Source organism: Podarcis tiliguerta, assembly GCF_965153285.1.
Source record: "Podarcis tiliguerta genome assembly, chromosome: 2".
NCBI lineage: Eukaryota > Metazoa > Chordata > Lepidosauria > Squamata > Lacertidae > Podarcis > Podarcis tiliguerta.
Window position 1 is genome coordinate 10,342,416 of NC_139535.1, and position 21,255 is coordinate 10,363,670.

At 42.2% G+C, this 21,255-nt stretch overlaps 2 protein-coding genes across 3 annotated transcripts in view; both read left to right on the plus strand.

The window, feature by feature from the left end:
- LOC310670314 (uncharacterized protein) overlaps positions 1–21,255 on the plus strand; it is a 44,518-nt gene that overhangs the window by 8,702 nt on the left and 14,561 nt on the right. Inside the window, exon 1 of one of the 2 annotated variants that reach the window (XM_083425473.1) lies at positions 8,716–8,805. The exons of the other annotated variant lie outside the window; for it this stretch is intronic. The gene's annotated coding sequence lies outside the window, so the exon portion shown is untranslated. Of the gene's footprint in view, positions 1–8,715; positions 8,806–21,255 lie in introns of those variants that run through there. 2 annotated transcript variants of the gene reach the window in all.
- LOC310672919 (uncharacterized protein) lies at positions 9,168–15,883 on the plus strand (the record flags this gene model as incomplete). The annotated part of the gene is made up of 5 exons (XM_083430603.1): positions 9,168–10,206; positions 11,262–11,585; positions 13,997–14,473; positions 14,894–15,163; positions 15,564–15,883. The coding sequence occupies exons 2-5, from the start codon at positions 11,330–11,332 to the stop codon at positions 15,881–15,883; spliced, it is 1,323 nt and encodes a 440-aa protein (XP_083286729.1). The 5' UTR covers positions 9,168–10,206; positions 11,262–11,329.

Genomic DNA, 21,255 nt, shown 5'->3' on the forward strand with positions numbered 1-21,255 from the left:
TTCTGAACACGGCCCACTGTATGACAGTTCCTCCAGCTCCCAGCCCCTCTAGTTGGTCCAGAAGGATGTTATGGCTGATGGTATCAAAAGCCTCTGAATGATCCAGCAGAACTAGGAAACAGCTCTCACTTTTGTCCCTAGCCCGCTGGAAATCATCGTGTCCAGGTCAGTTTCAGTCCCATGATGAGGCCTGAATCCCAACTGGAAGGGATCCAAATGGTCCACATCTGCCAGGTGCCCCTGGAGTTGTTCAGCAACCACCCACCCAATCACCTTGCCAAAGAATGGAAGATTTGAGACTGGGCGATAGTTGGCTGTATTGACTGGGTCTAAAGATATTTTTTTTAAGAAGCAGTTTAATACAGTGCTGCCTCGGGTTACATATGCTTCAGGTTACAGACTTCGCTAACCCAGAAATATTACCTTGGGTTAAGAACTTTGCTTCAGGATGAGAACAGAAATCGTACAGCGGCAGCAGGAGACCCGATTACCTAAAGTGGTGCTTCAGGTGAAGAACAGTTTCACGTTAAGAACAGATCTCCAGAACGAATTATGTTCTTAACCTGAGGTACCACTGTAACTTCCTCTTTCAGTGTGTCTGGGAAGGCTCCCTCACAGAGAGAAGCATTCACCACCCCATGGAGCCCATCGCCCAGCCCTTCCTGGCTAGAGTTTATGAGCCAGGATGGGCAAGGGTCAAGGAGACAGGTGGTTGGTTTCACTCATCTGTCCACATCCTCGGACATAACAGATTGGAATTGATCCCACGCAACTTTACTAGACAGGACTCTAGCACTCACCAGCCCCCGCCCTGCTCCCACGGGGGAGTCTACCTCTCTGAATCTGAGCGACTTTATCTGCAAAAAACTTTGAAAAATCATTGCAGGAGATCATGTGGCCTGTACCGGGCGCCATTGGAGAGATGGTTCCATTAGATTGCTAACCACTTGAAAGAGTCTCCTGCTGCTGTTTTCTGCAGATGCAATAGAGGGGGTGAAGAAAGTTTTCTTCACCTTCGCTATCGCCATTTGGTAGGCTCAACGTTGAGCTCTAACCCGTGTCCGGTCAGATCCACTGGCGCTCTAGCCGTCTCGTTGCCCTCACAGCTTTTTGGAGCCAGATACTCAATAGCCCTGGTTAACTCCACATTCCAGCGGGACACCAGGGAATCAGCTGAAAGGCCATCAACACAGGATAAAACCCCCCCTGCCACTCTCTGGAAACCATTTGGATCCATTAAGTGGCGGTGGCAGACCATCCAAATCGAACCCACCTCCCTGCAGAGAGGAAGGATTGTGGAGAAGTCCAGTTGCACCAGGAAGTGATCTGAACAAGGCACTTATTTAGTTTCGCTTTTACTTAGTGTCAGATAACCAACATCCATAGAGGAGAAAAATCAGGTCTAAGGCATTTCTGCGACTATAAGTTGGGCCAAACTTATTTAGGGACAGCCCATGGATGCCATGCTTTCCACAAAGTCCCAATCGGCCCCTTGTAAATTTGTGTTGGCGTGAATGTTAAAATCCCCCAAGGACAACCAAATTAGGTGTCTCCAGGAGAACATCTGCCACCACCTGAAGCAGCTTGGGCAGGGAATCCTTGGTGCAGCGGGGTGGTCGGTACACCAAAAGGAATCCTGTACTGCCCCTATTGTCCAACTTCAAGAGCATGCACTCAGAGAACCTGGTCTTCCCAACAGGACGCCTGGTGCAAATTAATGACTTCCTACAAATGACTGCAAATCACACCCCTCCCCTGCCCAGATGACTTGGGTTGCTGTGCGTAAAAGAAACCTGGTGGACAAGCAGCGGCAAGGACAGGTCCACCTGCTTTATCCCACCAAGTCTCTGTTACACATGCCAGGTCAAGTTCTCCATCCACGATCAAATCATGGATGGCAGTGGTCTTATGAATCATTGACCTGGCATTCCATAGCGGCACCTTCGGGTCATGTGGGTCTCCCTTGCTGATTCCCGTATCCATCCAAATGACACTAGACCCGGAGGCAGGGATAGTCCTCAAACTAAAATGGGGGGCCATGCTATTTGGTGACCCTCTTTTTTTCTTAATTTATACTTCTACATCACACAAACAAGTGTTGAATAAAACGAACAAACAATAGAAATCAGAAGAAAATTCAAAAACCAAAATTACAAGGATCTAAACATAATATGCAATCAAAAATACAAAACATTATATTCTTCCCAAAAAGGAAAAAGAACAAAAAACACCAAAAAAGAAGAAGAAGAAAGGAGACTAAGGGGCAGAAATGACTTCTAACTAACTCCATGTGGCTCTTTATTCTTCATGTCACTGGTTGTCTGTAATGATTAATTTTTTGGAGAATTATTCTAATTACCTGTGAGATTTTTAGTCTAAACTAAGCCAAGTATTAATCTGGAAATCGGTTCCCTTCATATAATTTATGAAGACTTCCCACTCTCTCCTCATTTTCTCATTAGAATAATTCCTTATTAAACCTGTAAGTTTGGCCAATTCATGATATCCTGACAATTTAAGAACTCTTTCTTTTGTTGGTGTTATGTTACATTTCCAATTTTTAGCAATTACTGTCCTGGCCGCCATTACTGCATACAAAATTATTCTTTTGTGATCTCTGTTTTTAATAGGCCCAGAAAAGCATTTCTGGTTTTTGGGGGAAAGTATGTCTTAACATTTTATTTAATTCTTCATTAATGGCATCCCAAAATTATTTAATTTTAGGGCACGTCCACCACATATGGAAGAAATTCCCTTCTTTAAGTTTGCACCTCCAACACTTTCCACTGGTGTTTCGGTACATTTTAGCTAATTTCAAGGGTTTAAAATACCATCTGTACATCATTTTTTAAAAAGAATTTTATTGTATAACATGCTGTAAATCTTATGTCTCTTTTCCATAATTTTTCCCATTTTTCTAAATCAATTGTATGACCCATTTGACTATGACATCTTTAACCTCTTCATCTGTTAAGTGCCAATTTAATAATAGTTTATGCATTTTAGATAATTTTTTATCATCCTTTATAATCAATTCTTTGTCTATTTCAGATAATTTTGTATCAAATCCATTTACTTTCTTGTCTTCCTCAAAAATTGCATTTAATTGATGGTATTGAAACCAGCCTATTCCCTTATGTCTTATTATTTCACATTTTTTTTCATCTATTATTTACTTCCTGTAGAAGATCTTTATATGTCAACCAAATTGAATGCATATTTTTTCTTCTTACTGCCTCTGCCTCCATTGGTGACAACCACCATGGGGTTTTTGGTTCTAATAATTTTTTGTTCCTTTCCCAAGCTTCATATAAGGCTTTCCTAATAATGTGATTTAGAAATCCATTGTGGATTTTTGCTTTATTATAACCCAGGTAGCCGTGCCACCCCACTATATTATCCCTACTATATTATAGTGCCACCCCACTATATTATCCCAGCCCTAAATATCCAATAATTTAGTATTCAAGATCATCCATTCCTTGAGCCAGACCAGGCAGGCAACTTCATAGTAGATCCTAAAATCTGGCATTCCAAACCCTCCTTTGTTTTTGATTTCTGTTAATAATTTAAATTTAATTTTGTTTTTTTTGCCCTGCCAAAGGTATTTTGCCAAATACCTGTGCCATTCCTTAAAACAATTTAGGCCATTAAGAACCGGAATTGATTGAAAAAGGAACAGCATTTTTGGTAAAACTACCATCTTGATTGTAGAAATTCTTCCCCACAACGTGAGTTTTAATTTACCCCAGATTTCTAAGTCTTTCTTAATTTCGTTCCATACCTTAATATAATTGTCTTTCTATAAATTAGTGTTTTTCATGGTTATCCAAATTCCTTAATACTTTGCACTGTTAGTAACTTTAGGTCATGTTTCTATTTCTAACTTTGCTTTTTCTTGTATATCTAATTTTTTTACCAGGAGTTTTGTTTTTTCTTTATTAATTTTGAATCCTGATAATTATCCAAACTCCTTTCTTTTTTTCTTTTCTTTTTTATAATTATTTTTATTGATTTCCTTTCTTACAACAAATATCCATCACCATCACTAAACATTCATTTTCCAATTTCCCCCAGCCCTGTTGCCTTCCCCCAGCTTCCCTTTCTGGCTTGTTACATCAAATGATACAATCTGCTGTTTGTATATGATATTATGTTGACCCATTGTACTTCTTGTTCTCTGTAAATAAAGTTGTAAATGTTTATTTAAATCCTGCCATTGAGTTCATGCTTTTTTGTTGTTTCTGCAGATGTGTTGTAAAAGGTTCCTATTCTTTTTCAAAGTCACTATTGTCCTTTTTTACGCAGCTTGTCCGTTAATTTTTGGATTTTTGCCATTGTTCTTTGGATGCTGCTTCTCTGGTCTTCCAATTTTGTGCTCTTAAGATTCTTGCTGCTGTCGTAGCATACATAAATAATGTCCGTTTTTCTTTCGGCAGCTCTTGACCTAAAATGCCCAACGAAAAAGCTTCTAGTTTTTTAACAAATGTCATTTTAAACATTTTTTTTCAATTCATTGTAGATCATTTCCCAATTTTTTTAAAATAATCTTGCAATCCCACCACATATGGTAAAATGTACCTTCCCCTTCTTTACATCTCCAGCAGTTCTTTTGGTCTGTTTTATACATTTCTGCTAATTTTACTGGTGTGGTGTACCATCTATACATCATTTTCATATATCGTAATTCTCTTTTAGCAATATGCAATCCATAAATTTCAAATTCACTTTCCAGAGCCTTATCCAATCCTCAAATAGTATATTATAGCCTAAATCCTGTGCCCAATTGATCATTACTGATTTAACTTCTTCATCTTTGGTTTCTCATTCCAACTTTGGTCCTCTTTTGTCCTCCCCGCCCCCAAAAAGTCTTTCTATCTTGAAAATGGTATAGGTGCAATTTATTCAGAACAAAAGGCAAAATTAATTGTGAACAATGTGGTGCCAGAAGAGCTTAAGATTGAGAAAGGGACATGACAAGGTCGCCCAATTTCTCCATTGCTTTTTATATTGGTCCTCGAGGTTTTGTTAAACATGATTAGAAAGGACCAAGAGGTTAAAGGTATACAAGTGGGAGGTAAAGAGTACAAACTGAAAGCATTTGCTGATGACTTAGTATTGACCTTACAGGAGCCAGAACCTAGTACTAAAAGGGTATTGGAACTGATTCAAGAATTTGGACAGGTTGCAGGTTTTACGCTGAATAAGATGAAAACTAAGGTTTTAGAAAAAAAATTAACTGTGAATGAGAGAGAGAAGTTTCAGGAGGAGACAGGACTAACATTGATCAAAAAAGTGAAATATTTAGGGGTTAAGATGACTGCTTAAAATGTGAATTTATTTAAGGATAACTATGAAAAATGTTGGATTGAAGTGAAAAAGGATTTAGAAGCATGGACAAATTTGAAGTTATCATTGTTAGGCCGAATTGCTGTGATAAAAATGAATGTGCTGCCAAGGATGTTATTTTTGTTTCAAACATTGCAAATTTTGGATAAGATGGATGGTTTCAAGAAGTGGCAGAAGGATATTTCCAGATTTGTTTGGCAGGGCAAGAAGCCTTGAATAAAATTTAAGATATTAACTGATGCCAAAGAAAGAGGTGGATTTGCCCTGCCAGACCTTAAACTTTATTATGAATCAGCTGCTTTTTGCTGGCTGAGAGAATGGCTGCTTCTTGAAAACACTGACGGGTTGGATCTAGAAGGTTTCAATAATGCATTTGGTTGGCATGCATATTTGTGGTACGATAAGGTAAAAATACATAAAGCATTTAAAAATCATATTGTTAGAAAAGCATTGTTTAATGTTTGGATAAGATATAAGGACTTGTTAGAAAATAAAACCCCAAGATGGTTGTCACCAATGGAAGCGAAGGCACAGAAAAAACTCAATATGGAGGCCAAATGGCCAAATTTTTGGGAAATTCTGGACAAGATGGAGACAGAATAAAATTGCAGAGCTTTGAAAAATTGAAAAATAAAGTGCGAGATTGGCTCCATTATTATCAAATAATGGAGGCATACAAATTGGACAAAAAAGTTGGTTTCCAGGTGGAAAAATCAAAATTGGAAACAGAATTGTTAGATCCCAAAACCAAGAATTTGTCAAGAATGTATAACTTGCTGTTGAAATGGAACACTCAGGATGAAACGGTGAAATCAGCTATGACTAAATGGGCACAAGATGTTGGACATAACATAATGATGGCTGACTGGGAACAGTTATGGACCACAGGTATGAAATTCACGGCATGTAATGCCCTAAGAGAAAATGTAATGAAAATGATTTATAGGTGGTACATGACACCAGTCAAGCTTGGAAAAATTTACCATCTGCCCGACAATAAATGTTGGAAATGTAATAAGACTGAAGGTACATTCTTTCACCTTTGGTGGACATGCCCGAGGATTAAGACATTCTGGGAGATGATTTATAATGAAATGAAAAAGGTATTTAAATATACCTTCCTGAAGAAACCAGAGGCCTTTCTCCTGGGCATGGTTGGCCAATTGGTGTTAAAGAAGGATAGAACTTTTTTTATGTATGCAACAACAGCAGCAAGAATACTCATCGCGAAGTACTGGAAGACACAAGATTTACCCACCAGGGAAGAATGGCAGATGAAGTTGATGGACTATATGGAACTGGTGGAAATGACTGGCAGAATCTGAGACAAGGGAGAAGAGTCGGTGGAAGAAAACTGGAAAAAGTTGAAAAACTATTTACAGAAATACTGTAAAATTAAAGAATGTTAGAAGAATGTTGGAATGGAGTTATATGGCTTTAGTAGAAATGTTATAAGGAATTAAGTATAAATAGATTAATAGAATATTAAAGGGAAAAATAAGGTTAGAATGCGTTAAGATAATTATAGGATAGAAAACAGAGAAAGATGGAAAGGAATTGCTGAAACAATTGACAGAAGTGGAATACAAAAAGGGAGGTGCGAGGAGGTCGGTGAAATAAGTGAATGAAAGACAAGATATTGAAACTGTTTGAGTGTTTCAAACTGTTTTTGTTTTGTTAGTTTAATGTGTTAGTGTTATGTAGTGTTTTTGTATTGTATTGTTCTTTTGTCTTTGTCTAAATTGTTGGAAAAGTAATAAATATTATTTTCACAACCCCCCCCCCCCAAAAAAAGTCTTTCTATCTGAGCTGGCTCGCTGCCTGTTACATTACATGCAGGGAAACCTGCGTGTGGGGGTTCCTCTCTGTGGGGGGTTCCTCTTTGTGTAAAGTCTTCAAACTGCGCCTGCACGTGCCTGACAAATCTGCCCCATTGCCTTTCCCTGGTCAAAATTTATCTTTCCCCCCACCTCCAGTCTCAGTTGTTGTGTGTCCTGGCTGAGGGAAAAACAGAAGACGGCTGGCCATCGGTCAGGGATAGTCTCATTGAGATTCCTGCGTTGCCCCAGCGGTTTGGCTAGATGACCCTCAGGGTTCCCTTCCAACTCTACAGTTCTCTGGTGCAGGTTGGTGCAGATTTTTAGGTACAAGTTGGATGCAAGGGGTGCATAGGATTGCAGTCCAACTTATGCACTGTCGGCTTGGGAATAACTCCCACGGATCATGATGAGCCTCGCAGGCAAGTAGATTGCTGCTGTGCAGTCCTGCTTTTTAAATAAATGTTCCTTTTCAGATAATACAGAGCATGGTGAAATCACAATAAATAAAACCTCCCCTTCAGTAGTTTCAAGCACTACTACAGGTTCCACATAATATCTGCACTGCATTGTTTACTGTGGCAGCACCTGCACTTTAGAACTCCCCGCCTATGGCAATAAAGCACATGCCTTTGCTAGGCTGTTCAAGCACCTGTTAAAAGCATTCTTGTTTAGGCAAGCATACCCAGGGACGCGGGTGGCACTGTGGGTTAAACCACAGAGCCTAGGGCTTGCCGGTCCCTAGGGGCTCCTGCCAACCTAGCAGTTCAAAAGCACGTCAAAGTGCAAGTAGATAAATAGGTACTGCTCCGGCGGGAAGGTAAACGGCGTTTCCGTGCGCTGCTCTGGTTCGCCAGAAGTGGCTTAGTCCTGCTGGCCACATGACCCGGAAGCTGTACGCCGGCTTCCTCGGAAAATAAAGCGAGATGAGCGTTGCAACCCCAGAGTCGGCCACGACTGGACCTAATGGTCAGGGGTCCCTTTACCTTACCCAGATACTTAGGAAGTGGAAGTAATTTTAATCTGTTTTAATATTTTAGCTTTTGTATGTTTTAAAGTAGGGTTGTAAATTTGTCTTGATTTTACTGCTGTGGTGTTCTTTTTGTTTGTTTTGGGAAACCCCTCTGCAGGTTTTTTAAAATAAATTTTATTCAATAAATAAATATAAATAAAATAACACAATCCACCCTAAGTATCTCTCCACAGTGCCGTTCCTTAAAATACCATCTGAACAAAATTGGTGAAGCAGTAAAGAGTTTATTGAGGACAAGACGTTCTTGCAAAAGCGGGGGTCCAAAGCAGGCACAGTCCAGCTGGAGCAAAGCATGAGTTTATATTCCCCATGCACACGTTCCGTCTCCCCATTGGTTGGGTGCTGCAAGGTTTTCCTTCCCCCAATTATCAAATAACAGACAAGAGGCTGAGCGTGGGGAGAAACTTCTTCCTCTGAGTTGCCTCCACTTCCGGCTTCACCAGCAGAGATAAAATTGGAGCTGGCAAAGAAGGGAGGGAGGCGGGAAGGGGGGCTGCATTGTGCGGAGGAGGGGCTTCTTCCTAATCAAGCCTCCTAATTAAGCGCCCTCACTCCCTGCCTCCCACGCGGGGCTCCCATTCCCGCCCCCGCTGCCCAGGATTTCGGGTGAGTGCAAAGCCAATGGCGGGGAAGGAGGGAAGGGGCTTTGCGAGGGGGTCCAGGATGAGAAGCCCCCGGATGGGGAGAAGAGAAGGGAGGAAAGGGAGCTGTTTCCCTAAAGGGGGCCTTGAAGGGGGGGGGGGGAGAAGCTTCCTCCTGCTTGGATCTGGTGGAAAGGGAGGAGGCGGGAGGGGAGAGGGGTGGGCATTTCTGGCCAGGATCGCCTTAATAATAGTTTTAATTTTAATTTTAATATCTATACCCCAGCAGAAGGCCCCTCGGAGGAGGACCTTATCTTTAGGCAACAGGGGAAAGTCTTGCTCTTCTCCCAGGGGTTTGGCTCATTAAACAATCTATGGACTGCACACCTGCATGGGGGGGCTGGAGGGTTTTCGTTTTTATTTCCTGCTCTGCTATGCATCTCTGTGGTTTTCTCTTGTAAGCTGCCCTGTGATCTTTGGAGGAAGGGCAGTATAGGAATGTGAAGAATAGCTGTAAAAATAGGAAGCCCTCTTGCGTTCAAGGGGGGGGGGGTTGGGACAAAGTCTCTGATCAGTATGCATAACAGGATGGGCTTAGGAGGGAATAAAATTAATAAGAATAAGAGTAAAATAAAAATAAATAATTCATTACTTGCACCCTGCCCATCTGACTGTGTTGCCTCAGCCACTCTGGGCGATTTCCATCAAAAACACCAAAAAATTTAAAACATGAAAAACTTTCCTATATAGGGCTGCCAGCAGAATACTTCCATTTTGTAGAAATGGCCTTTGAATTTAAAGAAATGCCCTCTTTAAGGAAGCCTGTGGTGTAAACGTGTATGTTGTCCTCTAGGTCCAAACACATAGTAAGAGCAAGCAGTGCTCCAAAGTGCTTCTCTTGTGAACTTGCCATCTAACTTGTTTACTCCTGACCAAAACTCCCGTTTCCCAAAAGGACTGGAGAGGGGGGGGTCTCCTCACCACTTTTAACCCCCCCACTCCCACCGCATGGAAGGCAGAGGACGTGTTCATTCACAATCCCAGTAAGCCATGAAGTGAACCAGGCGCTGCCGCTCCTTCCCCTCTCACTGGGCTGCAGAGGAGGAAAGGGATGGGATTGAAGGCTCTTCCTGCCTCTCTCCCCTGAGCAAGAAGAGCAAAGGGTGTTTGCAGGGGAGGAGGACAGAGGAGGAGGCGGCAGAGAGGGCAGAGGGAGCAGTGGGCGGATCCACCGCCTCTCCCAGGGGGTCCAGATGCAAGCAAGGGGCTTCCTTCTTCTCCATGCAAGGGCCACCCATGTATTCAGAGCAGTCCTTTGCAGATTAACTCTTAAGTTCTATGGGATCTACTCTCAGGCCACTAATGTGCATACCATGCCAGCCTTAGGAAGGGAGGTGGGACAGGCAGGTGAAAGGAATTGCCAAAGGTGTTTGAAAATGTACAGGGCTCTTGGGGAGGGGTCTTTTTCTATGCAACAACTGCAGTGAGGATGCTGATTGCCAAGGGATAGAAAGGAGATAAAATTCCATTAAAAGAGGAGTGACAAGTAAAAATCCTTCAATATATAGAAGTAGCACAGATGACGGAAAAGATAAGAAATCAATTGGCCCAAAAGTTTAAACGGGAATGGGAGCTCTATAGACAATATTTAAAAGAACAGTGTCCCTTTATAAAAACTTTAGAATGCTTTAAATAACTCTCGGAATTGAATAAGGTATAAAGAATTCAGACAAGAATTAACAAAGATGAGAAATCGATCAGCCCAAAAGTTTAAAAGGGAATGGGAACCCTATAGACAATATTTAAAAGAACAGTGTCCCCTTATAAAAACTTTGAAATGCTTTGAATAACTCTCGGAATTGAATAAGGTACAAAGTATTCTGACAAGATTTAACAAAGATAAAGTTTATTGAAAAATAGAGGCAAGTAATTAAGAAAATTGCCAACCTAGCAGTTCGAAAGCACATCAAAAGTTCAAGTAGATAAATACTTTTTTTATTACATACCGCTCCGGCGGAAAGGTAAACGGTGTTTCCATGCGCTGCTCTGGTTTGCCAGAAGCGGCTTAGTCATGCTGGCCCCATGACCCGGAAGCTGAGTGCAGACAAACGCCGGCTCCCTCGGTCAGTAAAGCGAGATGAGCGCCGCAACCCCAGAGTCATCCATGACTGGACCTAACGGTCAGGGATACCTTTACCTAATTAAGAAAATAAATAACCTATATCAAGGAAGTCGGAAGTTGATGGGTGGAATAATTTTGTGCATTTGTGATGTATTGTTCTATTTCTTTTGTATTATGTAATGTATTGTGCTTTTTTGTTTTGTTTCTTTTCCTATTTATAAGCTTTTGGTGTGTGTGTGTGTGTGTGTGTGTGTGTGCTGATTTTAAACCAATAAAGATTGAATAAACAAAATAAAATAAATAAAAATAAAATAAAAAAAATAAAAAAGGAAGGGAGGTGATGAAAGGAATTGCCAAAGGTATTTGAAAATGGGTGGGGGCTCTTGGGAAGGGGGTGCCCAGTTGGGGCTTCTCCAAGGGCAGCAGAATGTCTTGGGCAGGAGAATCCCTGCAGGGGCTCTCAGACTCCCTTGGCTTCTTCTTCCCTCCCTCCCAGGAAGCTGCAACTTGCTCTGGCTTCTGCGCTCCTCAGGAAGCTGAACCTGCAAACCTAGCTGTGACTGAACCTGCAACCCTGGCCAGGATGGAAGGAGGAAGATGGACGGTTGACCTGGTCAGGCTGTCTCCCGCATCCCTCCCCACAACCTCTGAGCATTCCCTCCCAGGCCCCTTGGAGAAATCTGGTGAATTCCGGGGGAGAGGAGATGGGGACAGGGATAGATGGATGGTGGAGGGAGAAAGAGGAAAAGATGGAGAGGAGACAAATGGAAGGAAGTTCCTGACAGGAAGAAGGAAGGGGTGAGGCCTTCTCCAAAGCAGCTCTTTGTTTCTTGAATCCCTATCATAAAGTAGTGGGGGCAGATTTTCTTCCTCCAGGATTTTAAATCTTAGGAGTTACAGTGGTACCTTGGTTCTTAAACATAATCGGTTTCCGGAAGTCTTCCAAAACCAAAGCGTTCCAAAACCAAGGCATGATTTCCCGTAGAAAGTAATGCAAAATGGATTAATCCATTCCAGACTTTTAAAAACAACCCCTAAAACAGCAATTTAACATGAATTTTACTATCTAACAAGACCATGGATCCATAAAAAGAAAGCAATAATCAATGTTCTGTACAATAAAATAAATAAGACAGCATTGCAGATGATAAAAATTTTAAAAAAAATTCTTACCTGCACTGATGATAGTCATTGTTTGAATGGGGGGCTTTTATCCCTTTCCACAGTTAATCAATCAATAAATCAATCATAAAACAAACAAACAAGCCTCAGTCAAAATTGAAAAAGCCTCACAAACAAAAACACAAAAAATAGGAAAAAATAAAGCAGCAAATGTCACCTCAGAACACTGCAACCAGTAACAGCTTTAATATTTTTGGCAATACATTCATTTTTATTACTAATATTCTTCCCCAAAATGATAAATTCATTCTTCCCCATATCGCTAAATCTCTTTTTATTTCTTTCCACACATTCTCCTTATTGTCTTTAAAAATATTACTATTCTTAGCTGTCAAACATATCTCTCAGTATTTGACTTTTTTATGTATAACTAATTCTGTTTTCTGTTGTAATTCCTATTTGTCTTGCTCCATCATGTGTTTTTTTACCAAAAACCTAGTCTTATTCTTGTTTAGTTTAAAGCCTCCAGCCTGCCTGAAGTACTGTATCTTTTTTACTACCTTTGTTGGAGTATTTTTGGGATCTTTCACTGTTATTACAAGGTCAACTGCAAAAGCTTTTGATTTATATGCTTTATTTTCTACTGTTATTCCTCTAATTAATTTCTCCACTCTTCCTCTCTCGGAAGAACCTCTGGTACAAAAATAAATAATAATGGTGATAGGGGATATCCTTGTCTTGTCCCCTTCCTTATTTTACACTTTTCTATTATAACCTTATTAACAATCAGCATAGCCTGTTGGTAAGAATAAATTGCATCAATTCCTCTCCCGAATGCTTCCCCAAAATTCATTTTTTCTTTTATCTTTTTCATAGAAGTCCATGAAACATTATCAAAAGCCTTTTCAGCATCTATAAACATTAAGGCCACTTTTTTCTCATTTCTTACTTCCAAATATTCAATAATATCAATTATATTCCTTATATTCTCCTTCATCTGACGTCCTGGGGGAAAGCAGGCCTGATTGTGATGATCTTTTTCTCCTAAAACACCTTTCATTCTATTGCCCAAAATATGAGCAATACTCTAAATGGACTTCTATGGACTTCCATCCTATAGGAGTGATGGCCAACAACTTGGATAGCTTGAAAAAGAGGATTAGACTCAAAGCACAGGAAGGCAGAGGACTCTTGTACTCAAATCCTGCTTGCTGGTTTCCCGCAAGCATTTAGTTGACCACTGTGAGAACAGGATGTTGGACTAGGTGGGCCTTTGCCCACCTAGGAGAAGGTGCAATAGGAGAAGGTGAAATAGGAGAAGGTGCAATAGGAGAAGCCGCCCAGAGTGGCTGGGGAAACCCAGCCAGATGGGTGGGGTATAAATAATAAATTATTATTATTATTATTATTATGCCCAATCGAGCAGGCTCTTCTTATGTTCTGATACAGGCATCCCCAAACTTGGCCCTCCAGATGTTTTGGAACTACAACTACCATCATCCCTAGCTAACAGGACCAGTGGTCTGGGATGATGGGAATTGTAGTCCCAGAACATCTGGAGGGCCAAGTTTGAGGATGCCTCTTCTAATATAGTGCAATATTTTTAAAGTTACATGTGGCATAGTAACACTAAAGTTTTGCTTCTTAGTCATAGGAGAGACTGCTACTTGAGCCTGTGATCATTTCCTCCCTGGAAAAAGAGAAATACAGAGATGTGTCTAAGAAGCCAGTTCCACCATAAATTATAAAATAATGCAGTTTATTAAGTGTGAACGGAGTGATCATGTGTTGTTCTTGCCATTATCTCACCTGCATTCCTAAAAGTTTGGAACATAGAGAGGACAATGGAGAAATGAGACAGTGTTAAAATAGGAGAAGGTGCATATTGGGATTGACGTGTGTTCAGTTCCTTTCTTGTCTTTCTTGTAAGTCTTAACAGGATTCTCCCCACCCCGCCCCCACTCCCAAACAGGTGAGGAAGATGATGGCCAGAATTCTATGGAGCCATCTGTGAATTCATTGCGAAGAACAAAGAAACAGTTTAAATGCATGGAATGTGGGATGTGCTTTAGTCACAGTGGAAGACTGAGGACACATCAACGAATTCACATAGAGGAGAAACGATTTAAATGTACTGACTATCGAAAGAGCATCAGGGAAAATGGAACTCTTAGAAAACATCAAGGAACTCACACAGGGGGGAAACCATTTGAATGTATTGAATGTGGAAAGTGCTTCAGTCAAAATGGAACCCTTAGAATACACCAACGAACTCACACGGGGGAGAAACCATTTAAATGTATTGAATGTGGAAAGAGCTTCAGTCAAAATGGAACACTTAGAAGACATCTGCAAACTCACATAGAGGAGAAACCCTTTAAGTGTATTGAATGTGGAAAGTGCTTCAGTGAAAGTGGAAGCCTTAGAAAACACCAACGAACTCACACAGGTGAGACACCATTTAAATGTACTGAATGTGGAAAGAGCTTCAGTCAGTATGGACACCTTAGAAGTCACCAACGAACTCACACGGGGGAGAAACCATTTAAATGTATTGAATGTGGAAAGAGCTTCAGTGAAAGCGGAAGCCTTAGAAGACACCAACGAACTCACACAGGTGAGACACCATTTAAATGTATTGAATGTGGAAAGAGCTTCAGTCAGTATGGACACCTTAGAAGTCACCAACAAACTCACACAGGGGAGAAACCATTTAAATGTATTGAATGTGGAAAGAGCTTCAGTCGAAATGGAACACTTAGAATACACCAACGAACTCACACGGGGGAGAAACCATTTAAATGTATTGAATGTGGAAAGAGCTTCAGTCATAATGGAACACTTAGAAGACATCTGCAAACTCACATAGAGGAGAAACCATTTAAGTGTATTGAATGTGGAAAGTGCTTCAGTAGAAGTGGATACCTTAGAATACACCAACTAACTCACACAGGGGAGAAACCATTTGAATGTATTGAATGTGGAAAGAGCTTCAGTGGAAGTGGAAACCTTAGAATACACCAAGTAACTCACACAGGTGAGACACCATTTAAATGTATTGAATGTGGAAAGAGCTTCAGTCTGTATGGACACCTTAGAAGTCACCAACGAACTCACACAGGGGAGAAACCATTTGAATGTATTGAATGTGGAAAGAGCTTCAGTCGAAATGGAACACTTAGAATACACCAACGAACTCACACGGGGGAGAAACCATTTAAATGTATTGAATGTGGAAAGAGCTACAGTGGAAGTGGAAACCTTAGAATACACCAACGAATTCACACAGGGGAGAAACCATTTAAATGTATTGAATGTGGAAAGAGCTTCAGTCGAAATGGACACCTTAGAATACACCAACGAACCCACACGGGGGAGAAACCATTTAAATGTACTGAATGTGGAAAGAGCTTCAGTCCATATCAACACCTTATAAGACACCAACTAACACATGGGGAAGAAACCATTTAAATGTAGTGAATGTGGAAGGAGCTTCAGCAAAAGTAGAGCACTTAGAATACACCTACTAACTCATACAGGGGATAAACCATTTAAATGTACTGAATGTGGAAAGAGCTTCAACAGGGAGGATAAACTTACATTACATTGGCCAACTCCCACAGTGGAGAAGCTTAAGGCAATATGGAACCTTAGGAAACATCCGCTAACTCACATGGGGAAAACCAGATTTATGAAACATGGAAAAAGCTTCAGAGGGAGTGGAGACCTTAATATTCATAAGATAATTCACACAGACAGGAAACCATATAAATGTAGGGAGTTTTCCACTCAGGTTTCCCAGATTTCTTGGGAAGTGAAGATGATTGTCAAGTCTGTGGATGTACAGAAAGGAATTTGACTGTGTTTGTTTTCAATAATAATAATATTTGTTATTTGTACCACGCCCGTCTGGCTGGATTTCTCCAGCCGCGCTGGGTGGCTTCCAACAAAATATTGAACTACAATAGTCCTCCAGATATTAAAGCTTCCCAAATAGGGCAGCCTTCAGATGGATTTTATAGTCTGGTGGCTGTTTTTTCCTTTGAAATCTGGTGGGAAGGGAGGGCACCACTACCAAGAAGGCCCTCTTCCTGGTTCCCTGTAACTCTGCTTCTCACAGTGAGGGAACCACCAGAAGGCTCTTGCTGCTGGACCTCCATGTCCCAGCAGAACGCTGGAGGTGGAGACTCTCCTTCAGGTATACTGGACCGAGGCCATTTAGGGCTTTAAAGGTCAGCACCAACACTTTGATTTCTGCTCAGAAATGCAATGGGAGCCCATGTTGGTCTTTCAATACCAGTGTAATGTGGTCATGGCAGCTGCACCCCGTCACCACTCTAGCTGCCGCATTCTGGATTAGTTGTTTTTTCCGGATCACCTTCAAAGGTAGCCCCACGTAGAGCGCATTGCAGTAGTCCAAGCGGGAGATAACTGGAGCATGCACTACTCTGGCAAGACAGTCTGCGGGCAGATAGGGTCTCAGCCTGCGTACCAGATGGAGCTGGTAAACAGCTGCCCTGGACACAGAATTGACCTGCGCTTTCATTGACAGCTGCAAGTCCAAAATGACTCCCAGGCTGCACACCTGGTCTTTTAGGGGCACAGTTACCCCATTCAGGACCAGGGAGACCTCCACACCTGCCTGCCTCCTATCCCCCCAAAACAGGACATCTGCCTTGTCAGGATTCAACTTTAATATGTTAGCCGCCATCCATCCTCCAACTGTCTCCAGACACTCACACAGGACCTTCACCATCTTCACTGGTTCTGATTTGAAAGAGAGGTAGAGCTGGGTATCCGTATACTGGTGAACATCCAGCCCAAACCCCCTGATCTCTCCCAGCGGCTTCATGTAGATGTTGAAAAGCATGGGGAGAGGATGGAACCATGAGGCACCCCACAAGTGAGAGCTCGGGTCTGAACACTCATCCCCCAACACCACTTTCTGAACACAGCACAGTGTATAACAGTGCCTCTAGCTCCCAGCCCGTCTAGATGGTCCAGGAGAATGTTATGGCTGATGGTGTCAAAAGCCTCTTAAAGATCCAGCGGAACTAGGAAACAGCTCTCACCTTTATCCCTAGCCCGCAGGAGATCATCGACCAGCGTGCCCATGTCAGTTTCAATCCCATGATGAGGCCTGAAACCCAACTGGAAGGGATCCAAATTGTCCACATCTTCCAGGCATCCCTGGAGTTGTTCAACAACCACCCACTCAATCACCTTGCCAAAGAATGGAAGATTTGAGACTGGGTGATATTTGGCCGTATTGGCTGGGTCTAAAGATATTTTTTTTAAGAAGCAGTTTAATACAGTGGTGCCTCGGGTTCAGGTTACAGACTCCGCTAACCCAGAAATATTACCTCGGGTTAAGAACTTTGCTTCAGGATGAGAACAGAAATCGTACAGCGGCAGCAGGAGGCCCGATTACCTAAAGTGGTGCTACAGGTTAAGAAAAGTTTCACGTTAAGAACAGACCTCCAGAACGAATTAAGTTCTTAACCAGAAGTACCACGGTAACTGCCTCTTTCAGTGTGTCTGGGAAGGCTCCCTCACAGAGAGAAGCATTCACCACCCCACGGAGCCCATCGCCTAGCCCTTCCCGGCTAGCTTTTATGAGCCAGGATGGGCAAGGATCAAGGAGACAGGTGGTTGGTTTCACTCGTCCAAGCAGCCTGTCCACATCCTCGGACGTAACAGGTTGGAATTGATCCCACGCAACTTTACTAGACAGGACTCTAGCACTCACGAGCCCCCGCCTTGCTCCCACGGGGGAGTCTACCTCTCTGAATCTGAGTGACTTTATCTGCAAAAAAACTTTGCAAAATCATTGCAGGAGATCATGTGGCCTGTACCGGGCGCCACTGGAGAGATGGTTCCATTAGATTGCTAACTACTTGAAAGAGTCTCCTGCTGCTGTTTTCTGCAGATGGAATAGAGTTGGTGAAGAAGGTTTGCTTCACCTTCGCTATCGCCATTTGGTAGGCTTGACGTTGAGCTCTAACCCATGTCCAGTCAGATTCAGAATGAGGTTTCTGCCACTGGCGCTCTAGCCGTCTTGTTGCTCTCAGATCTATGGAAAACCACTGGGCTGTCCGGCCTTCATGCAATCGGAGTGGGCTCTTCAGAGCCAGACAGTCAATAGCCCTGGTTAACTCCACATTCCAACAGGCCACCAGGGAATCACCTGAAAGGCCATCAACATGGGATAAAGCATCCCCTACCACTTTCTGGAAACCATTTGGATCCATTAAGTGGCAGGGGCAGACCATCCAAATCGGTCCCACGTCCCTGCAGAGGGGAAGGGTTGTGGAGAAGTCCAGTTGCACCAGAAAGTATTCTGACCATGGCATTTCTTTAGATTCACTTTTAAAGGTAAAGGTACCCCTGCCCGTACGGGCCAGTCTTGACAGACTCTAGGGTTGTGCGCCCATCTCACTCAAAGAGGCCAAGGGCCAGCGCTGTCCGAAGACACTTCCGGGTCACGTGGCCAGCGTGACATCACTGCTCTGGCGAGCCGTTTACCTTCCCGCTAGTAAGCGGTCCCTATTTATCTACTTGCACCCGGGGGTGCTTTCGAACTTCTAGGTTGGCAGGCGCTGGGACCGAACAGCGGGAGCGCACCCCGCCGCGGGGATTCGAACCGCTGACCTTTCGATCGGCAAGCCCTAGGCACTGAGGCTTTAACCCACAGCGCCACCCGCGTCCCGCAGATTCACTTTTACTTGGTGTCAGATCACCAACATCCATAGAGATGAACACCAGGTCTAAGGCATGTCCGCGGCTGTGAGTTGGGCCAAACTTATTTAGGGACAGCCCCATGGAGGCCATGCTTCCCACAAAGTCCCAATCGGCCCCTTGTAAGGTTGTGTCGGTGTGAATGTTAAAATCCCCCCAGGACAACCAAACTAGGCGTCTGCAGGAGAACATCTGCCACAACCTGAAGCAGTTCGGGCAGGGGATCCTTGGTGCAGCGGTGAGATCGGTACACCAAAAGCAATCCTGTACTGACTCTATTGTCCGACTTCAAGAACATGCACTCAAAGAACTGGGTCTTCCCAATAGGACACCTGGTGCAAATTAATGACTTCCTACAAATCACTGCAAACCACCACCCCCTCCCTGCCCACATGACTTGGGTTGCTGTGCGTAAGAGAAACCTGGTGGACAAGCAGCGGCAAGGACAGGTCCATTACTGCATACAAAAATATTCTTTTGTTTCTTTTGGGATGTCTGTTGTTAATAGGCCCAAAAAAACATTTTTGGTTTTTTGGGGAAATTATGTCGTAAGATTTTATTTAATTCTTCATTAATGTATCCCAAAAGTATTTAATTTTAGGGCACATCCACCACATATGGGAGAAATTCCCTTCTTTAAGTTTGCACCTCCAACACTTTCCACTGGTGTTTTGGTACATTTTAGCCAATTTCGAGCCTTTAAGATACCATCTGTACATCATTTTTTTTAAAAAAATTATTTTGTATAGGTAAAGGTAAAGGTACCCCTGCCCATACGGGCCAGTCTTGACAGACTCTAGGGTTCTGGGCTCATCTCACTCTCGAGGCCGGGAGCCAGTGCTGTCCGCAGACACTTCCGGGTCATGTGGCCAGCGTGACGAAGCTGCTCTGGCGAGCCAGAGCAGCACACGGAAATGCCGTTTACCTTCCCGCTAGTAAGCGGTCCCTATTTATCTACTTGCACCCAGGGGTGCTTTCGAACTGCTAGGTTGGCAGGCGCTTCCAAAAGGAATCCTGTACTGCCCCTATTGTTCAACTTCAAGAATATGCACTCGGAGAACTGGGTCTTTCCAATAGGATGCCTGGTGCAAATTAATGACTTCCTGCAAACCACCCCCCTGCCCCCATGACTTGAGTTGCTGTGCGTAAGAGAAGCCTGGTGGACAAGCAGCGGCAAGGACAGGTCCATCTGCTTCATCCCACCAAGTCCCTGTTACACATGCCAGGTCAAGTTCTCCATCCACAATCAAGTCATGGATGGCAGTGGTCTTATGAATCATTGACCTGGCATTGCATAGCAGCACCTTCGGGACATCTGGGTCTCCCTTGCTGATTCCAGTATCCATCCAAATGACACCAGACCCGGAGGCAGGGATAGTCCTCAAACTAAAATGGGGGGCCATGCTATTTGGTGACCACCTTTTTTTCTTAATTTATACTTATACATCACACAAACAAGCATTGGCTCTTTATTCTTCATATCACTGGTTGTCTGTAATGATTAATTTTTTGGAGAATTACTCTAAATACCTGTGAGATTTTTATTCTAAACTAAGCCAAGTTTGAAGCTGAAAATTGGTTCTCTTCATATAATTTATAAAGACTTCCCACTCTCTCCTTATTTTCTCATTATTATAATTTCTTATTAAACCTGTAAGTTTGGCCAATTCAAGATATCCTGACAATTTAAGAACTCTTTCTTCTTACATTGGTGTTATGTTACTTTTCCAATTTTTAGCAATTTCTATCCTGGCCGCCATTACTGCATACAAAAATATTCTTTTGGTTTCTTTTGGGATGTCTGTTGTTAATAGGCCCAAAAAAACATTTATGTTTTTTGGGGGGAAGTATGTCTTAACCTTTTATTTAATTCTTCATTAATGGTATCTCAAAATTATTTAATTTTAGGGCACGTCCACCACATATGGAAGAAATTCCCTTCTTTAAGTTTGTACCTCCAACACTTTTCACTGGTGTTTTGGTACATTTTAGCCAATTTTGAGGGTTTAAGATACTATCTGTATATCGTTTTTTTTAAAAAAATATTTTATTGTATAACATGCTGTAAATATTATGCCTCTTTTCCTTAAGTTTTCCCATTTTTCTAAATCAATTGTATGACCAAAATCTTGTGCCCATTTGAACATGACATCTTTAACCTCTTTGACTTTTAAGTGCCAATTTAATAATAGTTTATACATTTTGGATAAATTTTTATCATCATTTATAATCAATTCTTTGTCTAATTCAAATAATTTTGTATCAAATCCATTTACTTTCTTGTCTTCCTCAAAAATTGCATTTAATTGATGGTATTGAAACCAGTGTTCTCGAAGCTACAAACATGAGTCTGACCAAACTGCGGGAGGCAGTGGAAGACAGAAGTGCCTGCCGTGTTCTGGTCCATGGGGTCACGAAGAGTCAGACACGATTAAACAACAACAACAAATTGAAACCAGCCTATTCCTGTATGTCTTATTGTTTCATATTAGT